Here is a 21,672-nt window from a genome sequence, read left to right as displayed (position 1 = left end):
TTGATTACCTTGTTAGTGAAAAGTCTATATCCCTCTGCCTTAAAAATATTCAATGACTTTCTCTCCACTGCTCTCTGAGGAAGAGTTCCAAAGGTTTACAGCCTTCTGAGAGTTTTTCTTCGACTCCACCTTAAATGGGAGACCCCAAATTTTTAAACTATGATTCCTAGTTTTAGTCTTTCCCAAAAAGGGAAACATCCTTTCAGCAGCCAATCTGTCAGCGCCCCTCAGAATCTTGTATGTTTGATGTAATGCTATAGCACCCCCTCATTTGCTTTCAAGCATTTTGCAGGCTGTTCTAACTCTTGTGATTTGTTACTTTCTTAGTAGCTATTAATGTTAGAAAATAAGTTTCATTGTTTGTAAACTATGTTGAGCAGTTCACAAAAAAAAAAAGCATTTTGTGGCTCAATGCTTCATGTCCAGATAACACATTGGGCAGAATTTTTCGTCCCACGCGCAGGTGTCTGACCCGAATGGGAGTGAAATAGTGCGTGATGATGCCAGGCAAGCGTCCCCACGTCATCGCAAACTCTATTGATCTTTCAGTCAGTGGGCGCACGCGAGAGGCGGTAGCACATCCACTTACAATTAAGGGGCCTATTAAGACCCTTAGTGTAATTAATTTGTAATTTTGGTGAATAGGCCATGCGGCCTTCGCATTTTTACAAAACCTCACCTACGGGTGGATGAGATTTCCAACAGTTACTGAAAAAAACAATAACATTTTTAACATGTCCCTCTTGAGTCACATGTGAGGACATCTTTATATCATTTATTTTTCATTTTAAAATTCTTCAGCTCCCTGATGCAGCCCTGTGCCTTCAGGGAGCTTTCAGTCAGCACACCCCCATGCATGTACGGACTAGCGCTCACACTCCTCCCACTCCACCCAGCAGTGCTGAGGCTCCTAGTGTGCGTTTCACGCTGACTGGTTGTTAATTGGCCAGCCAGCGTGAAACCTCAGTCGGAGCCTGATCGTGGGCGGCGGTAAGTCTCGTGGCCATTCCTGGGCCTGCCTGACGAAGGGAAATCCTGCCCCCACACTCACTCACTCTTTCTCTCAAACACACACTTACCCTCTCTCCTCAAACAGTCAATTTCCTTCTCACATACACACGCTCACACTCACCCACTCACTCTGTCACACTCTCACACTCATGAACTCACCTTCTTGCTCACAAATGCACATTCACTTGCTCTCACTCTCACACAGACCCACTCTCTCACACACTCACTGTCTCTCTCACTCTCACACAGACCCACTCTCTCACACACTCACTGTCTCTCTCACTCTCACACATACCCCCGGTGGTGAGTCTTTTTACACCCCCCAACAGCCTCTCTCCCCACCCTCTGCGGCTCACAGCTTTTCTCTCTCCGCAGGCCTCACAACACCCTCTCTTCCCTGGGGCCCGCAACCCCAACCACAATCTGTAAGCTCATGGCCCGGCATATCCCCCACTCTACCATTACCATCAAGCCAGGGGATCAATGAAGATTGCAGGGCGGCACGCCAGGAGCATTACCAGGCATACCTAAACATGAGGTGCCAACCTGGTGAAACACAGGACTACTTGTGTGCCAAACAGCATAAGCAGCAGATGATAGACTGAGCTAAGCGATTCCACAATCAATAGTTCAGATCTAAGATCTGCAGCCCTGCCACTTCCAGTCTTGAATGGTGGTGGACAATTAAACAACTCACTGGAGGAGGAGGCTGTACAAATATCCCATCCTCAATGGTGGAGGAGTCTGGCACATCAGTGCAAAAGATAAAGGCTGAAGCATTTGCTACTATCTTCAGCCAGAAGTGCCAGTTGGATGATCTACCTTGGTCTCCTCTGGACGTCCCCAGCATCACAGATGCCAGTCTTCAGCCAATTCACTTCACTCCACGTGATATCAAGAACTGGTTGAAGGAACTATATACTTCATAGGCTTGGGGCCCTGACAAAATTCTGGCAATAATACTGAAGCCTTCTGCTGCAGAATTGCTGCGCTCCTGGCCAAACTGTTCCAGTACAACTACAACATTGGCATCTACCTGGTAATGTGGAAAGTTGCCCAGGTATGTCCTGTACACAAAAAGCAGGACAAATCCAACTTGGCCTATTACCACCTCATCAGTCTACTCTTGATCATCAGTAAAGTGATGGAAGGGGTCATCAACAATGCTATCAAGCAGCACTTGCTTAGCAATAACCTGCTCACTGAACTCAGTTTGGGTTCCGTCAGGGTCATGCAGCTCTTGACCTCAATACAGCCTTGGTTCAAATGTGGACAAAAAAGCTGAACACAAGAAGTGAGATGAGAGTGACTGCTCTTGACATCAAGGCAGAATTTGACAGAGTGTGGCATCAAGGAGCTCCAGCAAAACTAGAGTCAACGAGAACCAAGGAAAATTCTCTGCTGGTTGGAGTCATACCTAGCACAAAGGAAGATGGTTGTGGTTGCTGGAGATCAGTCATCTCAGCTCCAGGACATCAGTGTGGGAGTTCCTCAGCCCAACCATCTTCAGCTGCTTCATCAATGACCTTCCTTTCATCATAAGGTCAGAAGTTCGTTGATGATTGCACAATATTCAGCCCATTTGCGACTCCTCAGATACTGAAGCAGTCCATGTCCAAATGCAGCAAGACCTGGACAATATCCAGGCTTGGGCTGAGAAGTGGCAAGTAACATTCACACCACAAGTGCCAGGCCATGACCATCTGCAACAAGAGAAATTTCTACTTATCCACATCAGATAAACAGCCTGATAATTTAGCAACATGGAGGAGTCAAGAGAGCTGGTGGCAAGGTAGAGCATGCACATGAAACTAGCGCTGAACTTCCAGTTGATGTTGCCGAGCAGCTGCATCTAGGTGAGAAATAGGAGGAGGCCAAGGATAAATCCTTGGGGGATGCCAGAGGTAAAGATACAGTAGTAGGACAAGAAGCCTCCTCTGGCCACAATTAGATAAGAATGGAATCAGGTGAGAGAAGCTTTATCCGACTGGATGACCATGAAAAGGTGTTGGAGGGGATGATGCGGTTTAACTGTGTGAAAGGCTGTTGAGAGGCAATAGGGAAGGATCGTTTACCTTAGTCATAGTCAAATACGATGTTGTTTGTGACTTTGAGACACATTTTGGTACCATGAAAAGGAATGGACACCTGATTGGGAGAACTCAAACGTGGAGTTCTGGGAAAGAAAGAAAACTTTTATTGCATACCGCAGGGAAAATGAGAAGATCTGTATCAGTGTGGTTTTGATCTTTTTTTATTGGAAAAAATTATGTCTGAGATCTCAACTGCAAATTTTGCTCCTTTCCACCCTCCCACCCCCCCGCCCCCCTCCCCAAATTGAAAATGGTTTAAACCTTCTCTTTACACCTCTTTCTGATGATACAATTGAGAACAGGATCTCCTTATATGGAAGTGTGATTATAAACCTGTCCACTTCGTGGCATTGCTGCACTTTAACTTCTCTTTCTGGAAACTCTAAATGTACCGTTTATATTCTACTCGGGATTATGTTGCGGGTTTTATTACAAAGTCTGATTTATCCCAAGCTAATTCCTTCTACCAAATTTGCTATAGAATGTGCTAAATCTGCTTTATGTAGAGAATGTAGAGACCCAACACCAAAGGCTTTCTTAAATCTTCAATGTGCTCTGGCCATCACTTGGCATTTGTGTTTTTATTTACGACAGGCACGTAGTAGAAACTGCTTGTATACCTGCTGTTCGTATTTTTATGACCAACTAGTTCATACTGAACTGCTGAAACTGCATGATATTCTTTGTTGCAATTTCTTCTCAATAGCCACTTTATGGGTTGCTTCAAGCAAAATTGCAGCTCATCACCCATGCTTACTTTGAGGAGAAAGATTTTTCACAGATTTCTATCCTAAAGGTGAGGATTATTGTGCTTTTGTTTACACAGATCTTATTAATGAAAATGTTGAAATAAACTGCAGTACTTTTCATTTGCATCTCCCCAACCTATTTTCCACTCCCCTTCACCTCACCTACCGTTGTCCCCAGGGGCTCTGCCAACAGATCAACAATCACAGCCCCCTCCACATTTCCCTCCAGGATTTTCACTTGTCACTGAACAAGACCCATGTTGTTTACAACCTTGTTGTGAGTGATCTCTTGGCTTTTGTAGAAACGTTGCTCACCATGTCCCTTACTGAGACCTGCCTGCCATATTGTACTTCCCACCTTCTATCTATCCCACCAAAACTGCCATAAGGATGGATTATCCTTTATCACCAAATCATATCTTGGCCTCACCTCAAGTTCTCAGACTTTCTTCTTGCCTAAGGATTGCACCGTGTCCCATCTATCTTGGTTTTCCTTTAAAATTCTCACTCTCTACCACCCTATACCCCATCCTAAGTTTCTCACTAAGGCATCCTCACACTTTACCTCCCTCAGCCTAAGTGACCCCTCCCCCTCAATAATTTCAATCCCCAGCCCAACTCATCTTGCCGTCTTTTATCTGATTTCAGTGTTCTTTTATTCTCCTTGAACATACTATCTCAGCTTACCTCTCTATCAGCATGATCTCAATCTCAGACAATGTCATAGAATCTATAACTACTATTTTTATTTCTCACCATCCACATTGCCCAACCCAGTACAACCATGCTTCCCCTGCAGCCATCCTGCAGTAAAGTTCTCTTTCAATCATTTGGTACAACACTTTCAAACTCTCCAGCCTTTTGTTCTTCATCCACCGCGATATTTTTGCAATCATGAACCTGCGCGACCACTCCTTTTCCTCTATTTTTGATGCCCTGGTTTCAGTGAAACTCATAATCTCTTCCAATCCTGGTCATCTACCTACTATGGCTATAATCTTCACTCTCTCGAGGGACTTAGGCCTAGAATCATAACAACAAAAAAGAAGGCTATTTGACCCATTGCGTCTGTGCTGGCTCTCCCAAAGAGCAATTCATGTACTACCACTCCCCAGGCCCCTGCACATTCCTTTTTAGATATTTAGAAAATGTAGAAAAAATTACAGCACAGGAGGAGACCACTCCTCCGATTTGTGCCTGTCAATAAACAAGCCACCCAGCCTAATCCCATTTTCCAGCCTTTGGCCCATAGCCCTGGGAGTTATGGGACTTCAGGTGCATACCCAGACACCTTTTTAATGAGTTGAGGGTTTCTGCCTCTACTACCCTTTCAGGCAGTGAGTTCTTGACCCTTACCACCGTTTGGGTGAAAAACTTTTCCTCGACTCCCCTCTAATCCTTCTACCAATCATTTTAAATCTGTGCCTCCTAGTCACTGACCTCTGTGCTATGGGAAATAGGTCCTTCCCATCTACTCTATCCAGGCTCCTGACAACCTTGTACACCTCAATCAAATCTTTCTTCAGCTTCCTCTGTTCCAAGGAAAACAATCACAGCTATCTGATCTTTCTCATAGCTGCAATTTTCCAGTTCTGGCAACAAAGCACAATGTTACTAGACCTCCAATCCCTGGCACCAGTCACTAGTCACCTGGCACCAGTTACTCGACCTCCAATCCCTGGCACCAATCTTATACCCATTGAGGATTGGAAAATGATGGTCAGAGCATCCGCTATTTCCTCCCTGGCTTCTTTTAACAGCTTGGGATATATTTCATCCGGTCCTGATGATTTATCCACTTTCAAGGATGCGAATCCTCTTAATACGTCCTCTCTCCCTATGTTTATCACATCTGATATTTCACTCCCCTCCTTTAACTAAAATGCCTGCCTTGTTGCTGCCTTGTGTGAAGGTAAACACAAAGTATTCATTAAGAATCATACCCACATCTTCTGCCCCTATACATAGGTTACCTTTTTGGTCTTACAATATTAGAAAAATATGAGAACTATCTTTTCATCCATAGTTGTGGCTGTGCTTTTCTTTCGTCGATGGTAATCTTGGCTTCCCTTTTCAGGAAAAAGTTTGGTTATTATTTCTTTAATTTTGCTTTTTTAAATGCAGCAAATTTTATTATTGCACTAACTTTCTCAACGTTGTTTAGATTTTTAAAATATAAATATCTTTCAAAAGTGGAATGAAATATACAAGATTGTACAGATACTTAATATCAGATTTAACAACTTGTTAAGTGATGGATTTCCTTGCATGCACTTGCATGGCAGTAATGGTACATTTCATACATGTGTGCAGTGCTTACAGTGTTAAATATTCAATTCATCTGTTTTTATTTGGCTTAATTGGAACACTTAAAGTAGAACTTGTGTGATGGTTAAATGTTTTTAGTATGTAAAATGTTTACTTTTTTAATGATTAAATTAGGAACTTTATGAACACATGAACAGCTCTTTAGGAGGAAATGCATTAGAAGGTTCCCAGGCATGCTTGGGTAAGTGAATTAAAATCAAATTATATGCACTTGAAGAAACAAGCCTGTAATTAAGATCTGTCTATTTATTTTGCCTATCTGTGGTTTCACACCTCTCAAAGAGCAAAAAATAGGGTTGCCTCAAATATCCACAATGTTGTTAACCATGATGAATTTGTGTGGCCTTTAGTCAGTGAGATATTTAAACCAATTGGAAGCCAGTTCCATTTACAGGACAGTTATGACAAGCTACCAATCAATAACCATTTCAAAATTAGCTAATCAATTTATTTCAAAGCTTACATTCATATAGCACAAATGAAACACCTTGCTAAATTTTCAAACCCTTTGAATAATTGTGCTGTTTCCTTTTATGGGCAGCTCCATCTATGCTAGTGTTGGCAGGAGATACAAACACACAATCCTTTTGTGTGTGCCTGTCTGTGTGTGTGCGTCTGTGCCTGTCATATTCATTCACGGGACGTGGGCTTCGCTGGCTGGGCCAGTATTTATTGCCCATCCCTAGTTGCCCTTGAGAAGGTGGTGGTGAGCTGCCTTGAACCACTGCAGATTTCTGATTGCTGAAAATACTCTAGTAAGTAGTTAACTCTGCTGTAAATCTGCTGTACGTAAGAGCTTCAGGTTATACCACTTACTCTTTGAGGGGGAGTATTTTACAGGATGGAAAATAGCTTTGCTGCTATTCTTTATGAATTTTATGGGTGGGTGCAGAATATTGCAGTAATCTTGGCTCTCGATGTAAATGTGGAGGCATGGTTTAAGTGCTCGTAAGTTCTTATGCTATTCTGGTGGTCTGCTTGCAAAGGGCAGTTGCTTGATTATATCTCATACATCCATTATTTTATGTAGCTTTGGAGTCCAGGAGGATTGGAGGGAACTTCCAGGGGTTGGTGTTTGCATGTGTCTGCTGCCCTTGTCCTTCTAGATGGTAGTGGTTGTGGGCTTGGAAGATGCTGTCTAAGGAACCTTGTTGAGTTCCTGCATTGCATCTTGTAGATGGTACTGTTACAACCGAGATGGGAAGAATGCGCAGATTGACTAACCCCATTACTGCACAGATTGCGCCAATAATTTAAAAGGCTGATTCTCTCACCAAAATGGCCAGTTGTTTCGGGGTTACTATCTTTCCCTGACCTGTTACCTTGGGGAGGCGTTGGTTCTCAGCCAGTTTGGGACTTTATTGCCCTCAGGTGGCTGTCCAGTTCCGGCTGTACTGCTGTGCAGCTCATCAACTAGGTGAGGCACTTCCCTCGTCATCTGCATGTCTACTGGCAGATGGGACCTTCCCTGTTGTACTTCTAAGGTTGGAAAGGCAATGTGGGCTAGCCAGACCTCCTGCTCATCCCACAGGGGTAAATCATGTTATGACACAGCAGTTGGTAAAGGCTGAGTTGTTTAAATCCCAGAGGGAAACTTGAACAACTGTCATAACCTATATTTTCAATTGATATGTTTGAGATGTAGCTCTGAATTCAGGAATAAAACCACCAAGCCTCAAGGTTTTTTATATAAAACTAAATTAAACATTTATTAATTTAACAATAAATTTAAACACATACATATATCTACAAATTACTACCATAATAACTTTTAAATAAATCCCCAAATTAATCACTCCCAGGTAAATCTTCGCCAAGGCAACAATAACCCATAGACTTTAAACAGACACCAGGCAAAGCACATTTGACCGTACAAATTCAAAATGAGGTCCCTTGCAGTTTGGCTTCTTTTCGGACAGTTGTAGGCTTACAGGCTAGTTAGATCTTAAATGCCCTTGACTTATACATACTGACTCCTTTCTGTTTATACCAAGCTTCCCTTTTTGAATGTAAATTTTCCATTGTATTATTAGGTTTTTTAAATTTTACCTCTCCTAACAATAATCCTTTCACTTCACCAATTTTATTAGTAATACAAACACATTGTTTGCCGTCTCCCAGCTAGACGCAAGATTTTACCCCTTCTTTTGAATGGTTTATTTATAAGTGCAAATTACAACCTACTTTATAACTAATTTACATTTCTCTAATTAACATCTCAAAGCTACTACACATCAAAGCACCCAGACTAGCTGCTTTAATCCAATTAAAACACACACACACACACACACACACACACACACAGCACCCCCCCCCCCCGCCCACTACAAGCCCAATTTAAAAATAATTTCCAATAACATTATAGACATTAATATCTCTTCATGACAATCATTCTGCATGTTTTGGGACCTTTTGGCGTCCCTGTTGTGTCCCGTATCTTTGGAGATATCCTCACTCACAGGAGTTGGGCTAGCTTCTCCTGCTGTGCCCTGCGGGCTCTTCAACTGGGTGAGGCAGTTTGCTTACCTGCTTTGGGGGTATTTGGGAACCTCTCGAGCTTACCTCCAAATTTGGAAAGACGGGTTTTAGTAGCCAGACCTCCTCACCCAGGAGGGGTGCAGGCTCCCTTTGTTTCAAATCTGATCACAGTCGTTTCCTCACCCACTGAGTATCTATTCAGGGACTTTCCTGGCACCATCTTCTAAAATTGAAAAGAAGGTTTCAGACAGCCACACCTCCAGGGGTACGGGCTCCTTTCTTTTTAAACTTGCTGGTCAGGCCTGGGGTCCTTCTGTGCCTCTGTTTATCTCCAGGGAGAAGGATTCTACTAGCCCTTCTTTGTTGTTCCCATCCCAGCCTTTTTGCTTCCCCCTGCTCCTTGGCTGGGCACTGCCCACCCGTTTTAGATGCCTGGAAGTTAACTGCAACACTTGTCTGCCTTTTGGGTGGTGGCAAGTGTGGGCTTGCTCACGGGTCAATGACTCCCCCAATTTAATTGCTGTAGGGATGGGCTGGTCCCTATTCAGCCCCATGCGTTCTGGGACACCCTGGCTCACATGGGGCTGGCTAGCTTCTACTGCTGTGCCATGTGGCTCTTTGACTGTGTGAGGCAGCTCCCTCACTTTCATTGTTCCTGCGTGTGAATGGCCCGTTCCCTGTTCAGTTTAGCACAGAAGGTGATTGCCAATTCAGTCTCTGACTCACTCCCTTCATCGCTTGGAAATCCATTTTCTTGACCCCTTTTTAATTTTGCTGGCCTAATCTCAGCCTTTTTAAATCCAGGTAGCTTTCTCTGAGCCACCTTATCCCTGATGGGTTCTTTCACTCCCTTCAGGGCCTCTGAACTTTCTCAGCCTTCTCTCTCACTGCAGAGTTTTGCTAAAATTGTATGGGCTGCACAGCCTCTCTGGTCTGTTCTGGCTTCTCGAGGCAGAATGCTTAGGACCTCACCAAGTAATTTCCATGTAATATAGCTAATTCCCTCTGCCTCCTTTCCATCTCCTTTTGGAATACACTCTGTTTCTTGAGCTTTTAATTTCATCTCCATCTTTTGCTGGTGAGCCCTTTCTCTCTTGTTCCCTCTCCTGGAACTCCAGTCTCCTCCTTTCCGGCTCTAACAGCTGTTTTGTGGCTAGGGTAGTTATCTTGAATACAGGTCTCCAATCAATATTTGGTTCTGGGTCTTCTATCTGTTCTGGATTGGTACTGAGGTCTAAATTCTCCAAAAGTATCTGGAGTACCACGGGCTTTTTGGCCTCAGGAGGAACTTTTACCTTCATTTTCCAGGCTACAAATGTCAATTGCCCTCGACTTAGAGAGGCTAAGGTTTCACTAGTTAGTACTTCCTTTTCCTACCCATCTTTATAGTATGATTTACCATGTTAAATTTACCATTGAATGTGAAATTAAAAGAATTTGTTGCAGTATGTCTATTTGTCTTAAAGATAATTTCAGCCACTGAATTTTCCTCCTTTGGCTTCCAATTGGTTTCTTTCAGTATCCAATTCGGGCTCATTTTAAATCAGATTTAGCTCATCTCTTAATTTGGACTCTGGTCAAACTCAAACTGGGTTATCTCGGACTTGAGCTCCTAATTTCTGTTACGGACAAGAGGGGGTTTAATTAAAACAGCCCTGATTTCTCCTCTCGCCATCCGTCCATAAACAGAAAGGTTTTTTGATTTTTGATTTCCCCCTTTATAAGTGATGACGTAATTTCCCCAACCCCTCAGTTTTGGAGTGATCCAATCCTCTATAAGTAACCTCGCAGCAAACTCGAGATAGAGTAAAATCAGAGGATTAGTTTATTTTACACACACTCAAAACGCAGGGAGGGACTGATGCTATGTAGCCCCGTAAATTCACACAATACAAAAAGGATAAGGAAAAGAAAGAGGTACTAGGCAAAAAATCACAAATTAAGAATTATTGTTTCATGTGAGTCCAGAGTCCAGAATCAAATCCAATGGTGTATTACTTTTGAGAGGTTAGCAGGCTGAAACTGATGCGGGGTAATCCACTTTTCCAGTACCGCTGACTTCCACATAGGAGAAGCACGTAGAGATGAATTAGTTTTGTAGTAGGTACAGAAGTTCGGACTTTCCAGTAGAAAACGGCGATTATGGGGGGCCAAGCAATTTGAACCTGGACAGAGCCTTGGTTTTCTGCTGCTGAACTGATGGAAGATGGCAGACAGAGGCAGGCTGCTAACCTGGAGTCCGGTTTTCTCTGTTGAGGTTAAATCACAACTGAAGATAGAACCCAAAGGCTATAAATTAAAGCAATTCAAATAGCTCAAATCTCAGTCATGTGAATAGGTGGTTTTGGGACAAGCCATTCAGCTAACCAGGCCCCCTTGTTTAAACCTATTGTAGTTTGAGCAGTTAACTCTGGAACCAATAGCACTGTTTCGGAGATGAGGAGTCACAAATAACTCTGCCTCTGTCAGAGCTGGCTAGTGCTGACATCCTGTCCCTACTAGTTCTTGTGTTGGTTTGGCTGGAGTGTCCATCACTACAAGTTACATTCGAGGAGGTTGATGAGTTCGCCTTCGCCCAGTAGAAGTGCTCAGAATTTTACAGAACTACCAGCATGTGACTAGCTGCGACTGTTTTATTAGCCCAGAAATTGCCCGTTTAAAAAAAAATTAAACGAGAATATGGAAGAGAAACAATTTTTTTTTAGATTTTTTGTTCATGTCGTCTTGGCATGATATGGGAATAGCAGTCAGAGCCCTGCCTTCAACTTTTAAGAAATGGTGTCTTTTTAAAGCACACATTCTTCGAGAATGTTCTCAGTTCTCAGTCCTTGAAGATGAACCATATTCTCTGATTAAAGTGTTCATGACACACGCCTTGAAGAAATGAAATGCCATATTTATATATGTTTCATTACAAAGTGTAATAAAATATAAACAAAATACTAAGACGAACCCACACACACTCATTCATTCACTTTTTATACAAAGCTAGTACAGTTATTCTCTGACACTTTCGCCTTTAGCAGATTTAAAGCTGAGTTAATTTCTAGACAAAGCATCAGTAATTACTTATTGTCCCTGCAATGTGGACAATCTTTAAGTGATAAGGCTGTAATAATAAACTCCATTGAAATAATCTGGCAGTCTGTTTTTACCTTGTATCCATGGCAGACATATATGTCAAAATGTTTAAGAGCTAATAGCAGCCCAGGGTTTCCTTTTCCACTGTAGAGTATCTCTTTTGGTATCAATTCAGCCTTTCTGTGCCCAATTCATCATCTTGTAACAGGACTGCACCTACCCCAGGTCGCTAGCATCAATTGCTGCTTTGAAGGGTTTAGTGAAATTTGAACAGTCAACACTGCTTCATTGATCAATATTGTTTTCAGCCTTTCAAAAGATATTTGACACTCTTCCATCCACACTACCTTGGCTTTCTTTTGTAGCATGTCCATCAGTGGAGCAGCGAGAATACTGAAATTTGGTACAGATTTGTGGTAAAACCCACACAGCTCCAATGATCTCTTGCTTAGTTTTAGAGGCAGAGGACTCCATTAATGCCTGTACTTTTGCTGTTCTTTGCAACACTTGTCCTTGCCCTACAACTGCTTTCGTGAATTCATTTTGGCAAGGTTTATTACCAAATCAGCTGACGGTAGTGTTTTTTTTAAACCGGGCTTCTAGCTGTTTCAGGTGGTGTTTCCAAGTGTCACTATATATCAGTACATCAAGATAAACCACACAGTTAGGAACTGGCTGCCACTTGGTTCATTAGCCTCTGAAAAGTTGCTAAAGTGCTTTTTAGCCTGAATGGCATCACTTGACATTGGAAAAGACCATCTGGCGTGACAAAGGCTGGCATTTCTTTAGCTTGGGGTGTTAAAGGATCCTGCCAATATCCTTTCAACAGATTATTTGTGGGTGTACCTACACCACATGGACTACAGTGGTTCAAGAAGGCAGCTCATCACCACCTTCTCAAGGACAACTTGGGATAGGCAATTAATGCTGGCCCAGCCAGCGAAGCCCACGTCCCGCAAATTAATAAAAAAAATAGAAACATGGCACAGCCAACTTTATCAATACAGTCTTTCAAGCGAGGAATTGGGTAGGAATCTGTTTTTGTTGCTGCATTGACCTTCCCGTTGTCCATACAGAATCTGGTCGAATTGTCTGGTTTAGCCACTACGCTAACACAGCAGGTGAACTTCATCATCTTTGGCTGGATTCAATGAGATGATTTTCTAACATGTACTGGATCTCTGCTACCTCTGCTTTCACCTGAGCGTGTTTCTCTGGCTCTAATCGATAAGGATATTGTTTTATAGGAGGGGATTCGCCTACATCCACGTCATGTATGCCTAAGGTTGTACATCCTAGTTTGTCCCTACAGATTTCTTAAATTCTATAAGTAACCTCACTAGATCCTCTCGTTGCCCTGCCTCTCAGTATGAAAATATGGTGTCTAACTGTCCTAATATTTCAGCGTTAGTTAACCAGATAATAGGAGGTTCCGTGAACTGTCTAAATCTTCCGCCTCACCCTCACTGTCCCTTTATCCTCCACTGTGCTTACTACCTGACATACCTGCACCTTCTTATCCTCCTCCCTACAATGGTATTGTTTTAACATATTGTTATGACACAGCTGATTAGTTTTCCTACAATCTGGGGTGTCTATCAAATAATTTAATTTAGCAACCCTCTTAATTACCTTGTATGGCCCACTGAACTGTACTTTCAGAGATTCCCCTCGTAAAAGCAATAACAGTAATACTTCATCCTCTGGTTGTAATGCCTGGGTCATAGCTTGTATATCTGCCATCTCTTCATCCTTGCCTGAGAAACTTTTTAAGATGTTCATGAGCCACTTTGCAGGTTCCCGTGAGCTGTTCCTGGAACACGGACGTAATCTATCATAGAGGATTTGCCCCTCTCTCCTAAAAACTTTTCTTTGATTAATTTCAGAGGACCTCTTACCTCATGTCCATAAATTAATTCATAAGGGCTAAAACCAATAGATTAATTTGGTGAATCTCATGTAGCAAATAAAAGAAAGTCCAAACTTTTGTCCCAATCATGGGCTTATTCATGACAATATGCCTTAATCATTGTTTTGAAAGTTTGAAGGTACCTCTCGAAAGTTTCCTGTGTTGGTGATGATTTGCTGTGGACTGTTTAATGCCCAAACTACTCATTGTGTTTTGAAAAATTCTAGACATAAAATTAGAAACTTGATCCAACTGGGTCTCTATTGGTAATCCATATCAGTGAAAGATTGTGTTAACTTCTGTATCATTATTTTAGCTGTAACTATTCTTAAAGGTTATTATATCCATTATAGTAAGGGTGTACTGGTGTCCTGCTTTCATTTTTGGTAACGGTCCCACACAGTCTACTAACACTTTACTAAATGGCTCGTCAAAAACTGGTGTGGGAATTAAGGATTTCAGTTTGATTGTGGTTTTCCCACCATCTGGTACATATGGCAACTTTTACAAAACTGCACCATGTCCTTGTGAAGACCTGGCCAGTAAAGCTGTCAATTTATTCGCTCTTGAGTTTTCCGTATCCTTACTTGTCCTGCCATAGGAATTTCCTGTGCTATCTGTAATATCTCTTTATGATATTTGGGTGGTAACACTAGCTGATGAACAACCATCTGCACCAGATCTGCAGGTCAGTGAAGTGGTCTCCACTTCCTCATTAGTATCCCATTTTTAATATGATAGCATTCTGGGACTTCCTCAGTTTGTTTGGTCTGATTGTGCTATCTTACATAACTCCGGATCAGCTTGCTGCAGCCCAACTAGAGAAGATCTACTAAACATCTCTTTCGAATTATCTAAGTCTTTAAAGAAAGTTTCAACCAAACATCTGTCTGTGATATCACTTTGATGTCCGATGATGGACCTTGCTTAGCCATTTGCTCAGGTCATCACATATGAAGGAAAAATTCCTGGAACCTTTTCCTGTAACTGCTCCATTTCTTTAACCCCACTTGGACTTTCTGTAATTATGGGAGAAGCTACTACCTTCGCCCCAGCCAAATCATTTCTTAGGCGTAAGTCAACTCTGTCTACAGGTAACTTCTGAACAACTCCTACTGTCACTATCCCAGATATTAGGTAACACTCCAAGTGCACCTGGTACAAGGTTAGGGTATATACTCCCCGCCAATACCATTTGTTAAAATTTGGCTTTTAATGCGCTTTCTGGGGGTAAAGTTATGCCTTTCTCAAGCAAAAGTGTTTGAGTGGCTTCCATGTCTCTTAATATAATTATAGGTTTATCTGTCTCATTTGAGGGATAAGGGGTTGCTTTTCCTTCTGGCAAGAATTCTTTATAACTCTCATGTATTGTAGTCACCTTTCCTGAACTCAAAAGTGTTCACACTTGGTTTCACAGCTTTAGTTAACGCTATAACTTGATCTGCTGTATTTTCAATCAGGGCTTCTTTTCCTGAATTGCTCTTATGTACCCCAATAAGTCTCATGGTTTTCCTGCACAACTTCCAGTAATCAGCACGTATCCCACCTTGTAATGGAATCACTTAGGCTTTTGAATATCACTTGCACCCTCAGCACCTTCCTTTCTGGTCTGGGGAGTTCCTGGTGAATTTCTAGCTGTCCCTTCTCTTCCCTGGGTACTTGCCTTCCTTTCATCTTCCCTTCTTCTAGCCTTGAGTTTGTGGGAGTGACAGAAAAAAGGGTTTAGATTTATGGACCAACTCATTATCGTCAGCCATTTCTACTGCCTGTCCAGCTATTGCAACCCTCTGGTCTTTAATGTGGGTTGTAACAACTGGAGGAAGTGAATTTTTAAATTCTTCCAGAAGAATTATTTTCCTAAGAGCTTCATATGTTGTATCTACCTTTTAATGCACGTATTCAACAGTTAAAATTACTTTGCTTTACCCTCTCAAATTCAATATAGGTCTGTCCAGGCTGTTTCCTTATGTGTCAAAATTGCTGCCTGTATGTTTTAGAGACCAACTTACACACTCCTGCGCGCATGCTCCCTCTCTCTCTCTCCCCATGCGCACGCTCTCCCTGCCCACGCTCCCCCTCCCTTCCCTGCCTGCCCACCCATGCTACCCCACCACCCCCCCCCCCCTCCTCCTCCCGCGCTCCCCCTCCCTGAATCGAAGATCTTTATGCAAACCTGGCCGGGAATTAGTCATATACCAAGCTGCTGGAAGGCATGACTCTCGTGAGTCATGCCTTCCAGCAGCTTAAGCTGGATGATGGTCCCCAATGATATGTCATGATAAACACCCACAAAGAGCTTTTTCAGTACACACACCTGCCTTTTGGTGACTCACTGGCATTGCAACATTCCAATGCACAATGGAGAGCCGACTACAGTGGTTGCCCCAGGTTGTGGTATACCTCGATGGTGCACTCATCACTGGGGCCACGAAGGCTAAACATCTGGCAAATTTACAAGAGACACTAGAAAGATTTCAGGAGGCTGGGGTCCACATCAAGAAAGAAAAAATGCACTTTTTCAAGCCAAGGAAGTGACTTACCTGGGACATAGGATCAACGCTCAAGGGCTACACTCTGTCAAGGAGAGATTCAGGGCCATAAAAGAAGCACCTTCCCCCAATAACGTGTCTGAACTCAAATTGTTTCTATGAATAGTCGTTTTTTCAAATCTACCCACCGTGCCGACTCCCTTAGACGGCCTTCTAAAGAAGCACCACGGCTGGTTTTGGGGAACTCAGAAAATGGCTTAAAACAAGGTGAAGCAATTGATGCAGCCTTCAAGCCCACTTGTACACTTCAACCCATCAAAGGGACAAACAATGACCTGTGACGCCTCTCCATATGGTGTTGGGGCAGTGTTGTCCCATGAGATGGTTGATGGCTCAGAAAGGCCAATAGGATATATGTCAAGAACTATTTTCAAATCAAAAAAGAGGGCCTATCAGTAGTTTTCAGCATCAGGAAGTTCCATCAGTATCCACATGGGAGACATTTCACTATTGTTTCAGACCACAAGCCGCTGTTGGGCCTTTTTAAGGAGGAGAAGTCTATTCCACCAATAGCCTCTACGAGGATTCAGAGGTGGGCATTGATCCTGGCTGCATATGAATACACCTTCGAATGCTGACTGGGGGTACATAGTGAGAATGCGGACGCGTTGAGTCTCCTGCCCTTGGGAAAAAGTAGTACATGTACACCTATTCCTCAAGAAATTGTGTTAGCCTTAAACTTTTTGGATATGCTACCAGTCTGTGCGAAACAAATCAAAACCTGGACCAGTCAGGATCCATTGTTCTCTGGAGTGCGAGATAAAGTCATTACGGGATAAGGAAATGAGACTGTTTCAAAGGCCACGAAACTCTACTTCATCCTTAAATATGAACTTAGTTGTCAAGATGGTATTGTGTTATGGGCAGCGTGAGTGGTCATTCCTGTGCCGGACAGGGACAGCTCCTGATGGAGCTACACAGTGGCCACCTTGATATCTCAAAAATGAAAATGATAGCCAGGAGCTATATATGGTGGCCTGGAATTGACACTCGTATTGAAAACCTGGTAAGGCACTGCCAACAGTGCCAGTTGCAGCAAAATCTGCCAGCCACAGCTCCACTACACACCCTTGGGAGTGGCCTGGCCGCCCATGAGTCTGCATCCATGTTGATTATGTAGGACCATTTATGGGTGCATTGTTTCTCCTTGTAATTGATGTACACTCTCTAAGTGGATAGAAATTTTTGAGGTGAAGACAGCAACATCGATGGCTACCATCGAGAAGCTGTGGCTCTGTTTTGCAACTCATGGTTTGCCTGAAGTAATCGTATCCGATAATGGGGCAGTGTTCAAGGGTACGGAGTTTCGAAACTTCATCGCTCTCAATGGTATAAAACACATAAAGACAGCGCCCTACCACTCAGCACCGAATGGCTTAGCCGAGAGAGCCATACAAACTTTTAAATCTGGCATGAAAAATCTATCAGGTGGAGCTGTAGCAACCCGAGTCTCGTGTTTTCTGCTGAGTTACTGCACCACCCCATACGCAACGACAGCTTTTCCTTCTGCTGAACTGCTAGTGAAACGTGGTCTCAGGACAAGGTGAAGCCTTGTGTTTCCAAATTTACAGGGAGGGTGGAGTCAAGTCAGTGCAACCAGAAGACAAGTCGTGATTCTTACAGTAGAGCTAGGAAATTCTCGACTAATGAAAATGTGTACATGAAAAACTTCAGTAGCGGTCGTAGGTGGATTCCTGGAAGCGTAAACTCTGAGACCAGACCTCTCGTGTATCAAGTAAGGATAGAGGGATGGATCGTTCGGAAGCACATTGACCACTTGAGGGCTAGAGAGGCACTCCCATGTTCAGTGTTACCACTGAGTGTTGGCGAGCCTGTGCACACTGAAGATTCTGGTCGACCTGTAATAAACATCAAGGACATCCCTGTGGAAGTTAATGATAATGAATTGGCTGTGTGAAAGGAGGTACCTGTTAGTACAGTTCCAGAAAATGTTGATCCAGTAGAAGCCTCAACCTGTCGAACTATGCTGCTCGACGTGCATTCGAAATCCCCCCCTCCCCACCCCCCAAAGACTTTATTTATAACTATGGGGTGTATTGTGCAATTGAAGCCTGGACTAACAACATGTGTAATTATTTTTAGAATTCAGAAAATTCTTGGTTCAATTGTGCTAAGCAATTGTTAACTGAAATGATGTGCAAGGGGGGAGGGATGTGATGAAGGTCACTTTAAGATCAGTCCAACTGACTGGAGGTCACATGATTTGTTCAACCAATGTGTAGCTAGCATGGGGAGGAATAAATTCTAGGGGAGGAGTTCCCTAGAAAATGGTTGTATGAGGGGCTGGCAGCCAAAGAGGCTCCTGTGTAAATAAAGTTTGTATTGTTGGACTAAGAAACCTCCCAGAGCATACTTCTACAGGGGGAATATACTGGCATGGTTTGAGAACTGGTTAATGGACAGAAAACCGAGAGTATGAATAAATGGGTCATTTTCAGGTTGGCAAGCTGTGACTAGTGAGGTATGGCAAGTGTCATACTTGGGCCCGAACTATTCATAATCTCTATCAATGATTTGGATGTGGGTATTAGATGTAATATTTCCAAATTTGCAGATAACACAAAACTAGGTGGAAGTATCAGTTGTGAGGTCGATGCAAAGATATTTCAAGGGGATTTGGAGAGGCTGTGAGCAGATAAAAAATTTGGCCGATGGAAAATAACGTGGAGAAATCCAAGGTGATTCACGGGTAGGAGAAACAGAAATACGGAGTATTTCTTAATGATAGGTTGGGAAGTGTTGAACTTCAAAGGGACTTGGGTGTCCTTGTTTATGAATCACAAAGCCAACATGCAGGTACAGCAAGCAATTAGGAATGCAAATGCTATGTGACCTTTATTATTAGAGGAGTTGAGGATAGGCTTAAAGATGCCTTACTGCAATTATATAGAGCCTTGGTGAGACTATGCTTGGAGTATTGTGAACAGTTTTGGTTTCCTTACCTCAGGAAAGATATCCTAGCCATAGAGGGAGTGCAATGAAGGTTCATCAGACTAATTGCTGGGATGGAGGCTAGTCCTTTTAGGAAAGATTGAATGGTCTGGGCCTTTATTCCCCAAGGTTTCAAAGAATGAGAGATGATTTCATTCAAATATACAAAATTCTTACAGGCCTCGACAGGATAGATACAGGAAAGATGTTTCCCCTTGCTGGGGTGGTCTAGAACCAGAGGGGACAGTCTCAGAGTAAGGAATAGGCCATTTAGGACTGAGATATCACTCGAGGATGGTGTACCTTTGGAATTCTGTACCCCAGAGGGCTGTGGAGGCTCAGTCATTGAGTTTGTTCAAGATTGAGACTGATAGATTTCTACATATTAAAAACATCAAGGGATAAGAGGATAGTGCAGGAGAATGGTGTTGGAAGTACATTAGTCATGATCTTATTGAATGGTAGAATGGTTGTTTGGCCTACTACTGCTCCTATTTCTTATGTTCCAAATTGCACTGACCTAAAACCAGTTCATCAGACATTCCCCTTCAGATCTTAATGACCTAATCTAAACCATGTGTTAGCATATATCTCTCTCAATCCATTCTCATAATACAAGGATCCTAACATTGGTTGCAATATTGTTGAGCTGTTTTTATCATTGTTATACAGCATCCTATGGTCTTGTGGATTAAAATAGCTAGGTGTTTTAACTTCCTAAAGTACTAAGACCTCTGATCAAAAGAGATATAGCATTTCTCCTACCTGTCGAACAAGTAGGAAGAGAGGTGAAATTTAACAAATCTGAAGCCCCTGGGATTAAAGGCACTTTGGTAGACAGACTGGTGAAATCAGCAGACCACATGACAGATGGAATGTAACATTTTATATCCTTTTGTAAAAATCTAAGCTCTCTGCGTCAACCAATTCCTGTCACAGCGAGTTCCATATTTTAACCACTGAGCAAAGAAATTTCTCGGGCCTGAACTTCCTTTGAGTGGCAGTCAGAGTCGGATTGCCACTCTGCTGCTAGTATTTTACAGCAATTTTTTTTCAATCCTGTCTCACCTGACCTTCTGACTCAGGCCAGGTGAAATCCAGGCAGTGCAGTGCATCCTCAGGGCCTAGCATCAAGTGCAGTTCTGTCAGATGCAAGGAGCCCACACCCCCTTTTTATGACACGAGCTGCTGTAAACCAGGTAAGTTAAAGGTCCAGCCAAATTCAAAGGTCTTTGACAGGCCAGGAACAAGGTAAATGTATAAATTAGGTGGGTAGGGTTGGGGGGTGTGGGGGGGTGGGAGGGGTGCGGTTTGGCGGGGGTGGGTCATGTTGTGACTTTGGAGGGGGCGGGAGTCGGGTCAGGCCTTGGGGGAGGTCGGGGGGTTGGGAAGTCAGGCCTTGGGGAGGGGGGCGGGGGTTGTGTCTGGTCAGATCTCTAAGTCTCATCTCTAAAGAAAAAAGCCCCAATCTGCTGTATTGTGAATTCATGCATTTTCATAGGAAGAATGAAGACCGGTTATATAAATTAATTGGTGCAATTTTAAAGGAGATGCAGCAACAGAGACCTTGGGGGTATGTACACAAATCTTTGGTAGCAGGAGGAGCTGAGAAGGCTATATATTTTACAAAGCATACTGGATCCTTGGCTTTATAAACAGAGGCACAATATAAAAAAGTAAGGATGTCATGGTAAAATTTTATAAATAACTGGTTTGATTCCAGCTTGAGTATTGTGGGGTGTCAAGGCAATACCAGAACTAAGAGATTACAGTATAGCTGTTGGGAAAGATTGAATAGGTTGGCGCCTTTTCTTTAAAGAGATTTAGAGGAAATCTGCTTGAGGTATTTAAAATTAGAATTGGGTTATAGGGGTATGGAGGGAATGTTTTCACACGTGGGAAAATCCAAAACTAGGAAGCACAGGATAGTAATAAATCCAATACAGAAATAAGGAGAAAGTTCTTTACTCTGGTTAGATTGAGGAACGCGCTGCAATGGGAAATGGACTGAGACAGATAGCTTAGATGTTTACAAAAGGAAACTAGACGAGTGAATGAGAGTAAAAGGAAACCAAAGATACGCGGAAAGGCTGAGATGATTAGATGGAATTGGAGGAGATTTGTATGGCATGTAAACACAGCACAGACTATTTGGGATGAATGGCCTGTTTCTGTGCTGTATATTCTATGTAATTTTATTTAAAGCCTTCGAAAGGATGCAGAAGAAAGTCACAAGAATGGAACCAAAGATGTAGGACTTTGGTTATGTGGAGAGACTAGAAAAGCCGGGGTTGTCCACCTTTTAAACAGAGGCGGTTAAAGGAAAGTTTAATAGACATATTCGAGGTCATGAATGGTTTTGATGGTTTCTCCTTATTAATGTATTTCCAACAGTCGAGGGCTTGGTAACTGGAGGACACACATTTAAGGTAATTGGTAAAAGAACCAGAAGGAAGATAAGCAGTTTTTTATGTAATGTGTTATCGTCTGGAATTCAGTGCCTGAAAGGGTGGTGGAAGCTG

The 21,672-nt window shown here is 42.7% G+C and overlaps 1 protein-coding gene across 1 annotated transcript in view; it reads left to right on the top strand.

Annotated features, from left to right (window-relative positions):
* avl9 (AVL9 homolog (S. cerevisiase)) overlaps positions 1 to 21,672 on the top strand; it is a 156,376-nt gene that overhangs the window by 45,029 nt on the left and 89,675 nt on the right. Inside the window, exons 5-6 of the mRNA XM_041189388.1 lie at positions 3,811 to 3,900; positions 6,296 to 6,362. Of these exons, the coding sequence (XP_041045322.1) occupies positions 3,811 to 3,900; positions 6,296 to 6,362 (157 nt within the window). The remainder of the gene's footprint in view (positions 1 to 3,810; positions 3,901 to 6,295; positions 6,363 to 21,672) is intronic.

The sequence above is a fragment of the Carcharodon carcharias genome, chromosome 6 (genome assembly GCF_017639515.1).
Source record: "Carcharodon carcharias isolate sCarCar2 chromosome 6, sCarCar2.pri, whole genome shotgun sequence".
Classification (NCBI taxonomy): Eukaryota; Metazoa; Chordata; class Chondrichthyes; order Lamniformes; family Lamnidae; genus Carcharodon; species Carcharodon carcharias.
This window is presented reverse-complemented; position numbering and strand designations above follow the sequence as displayed.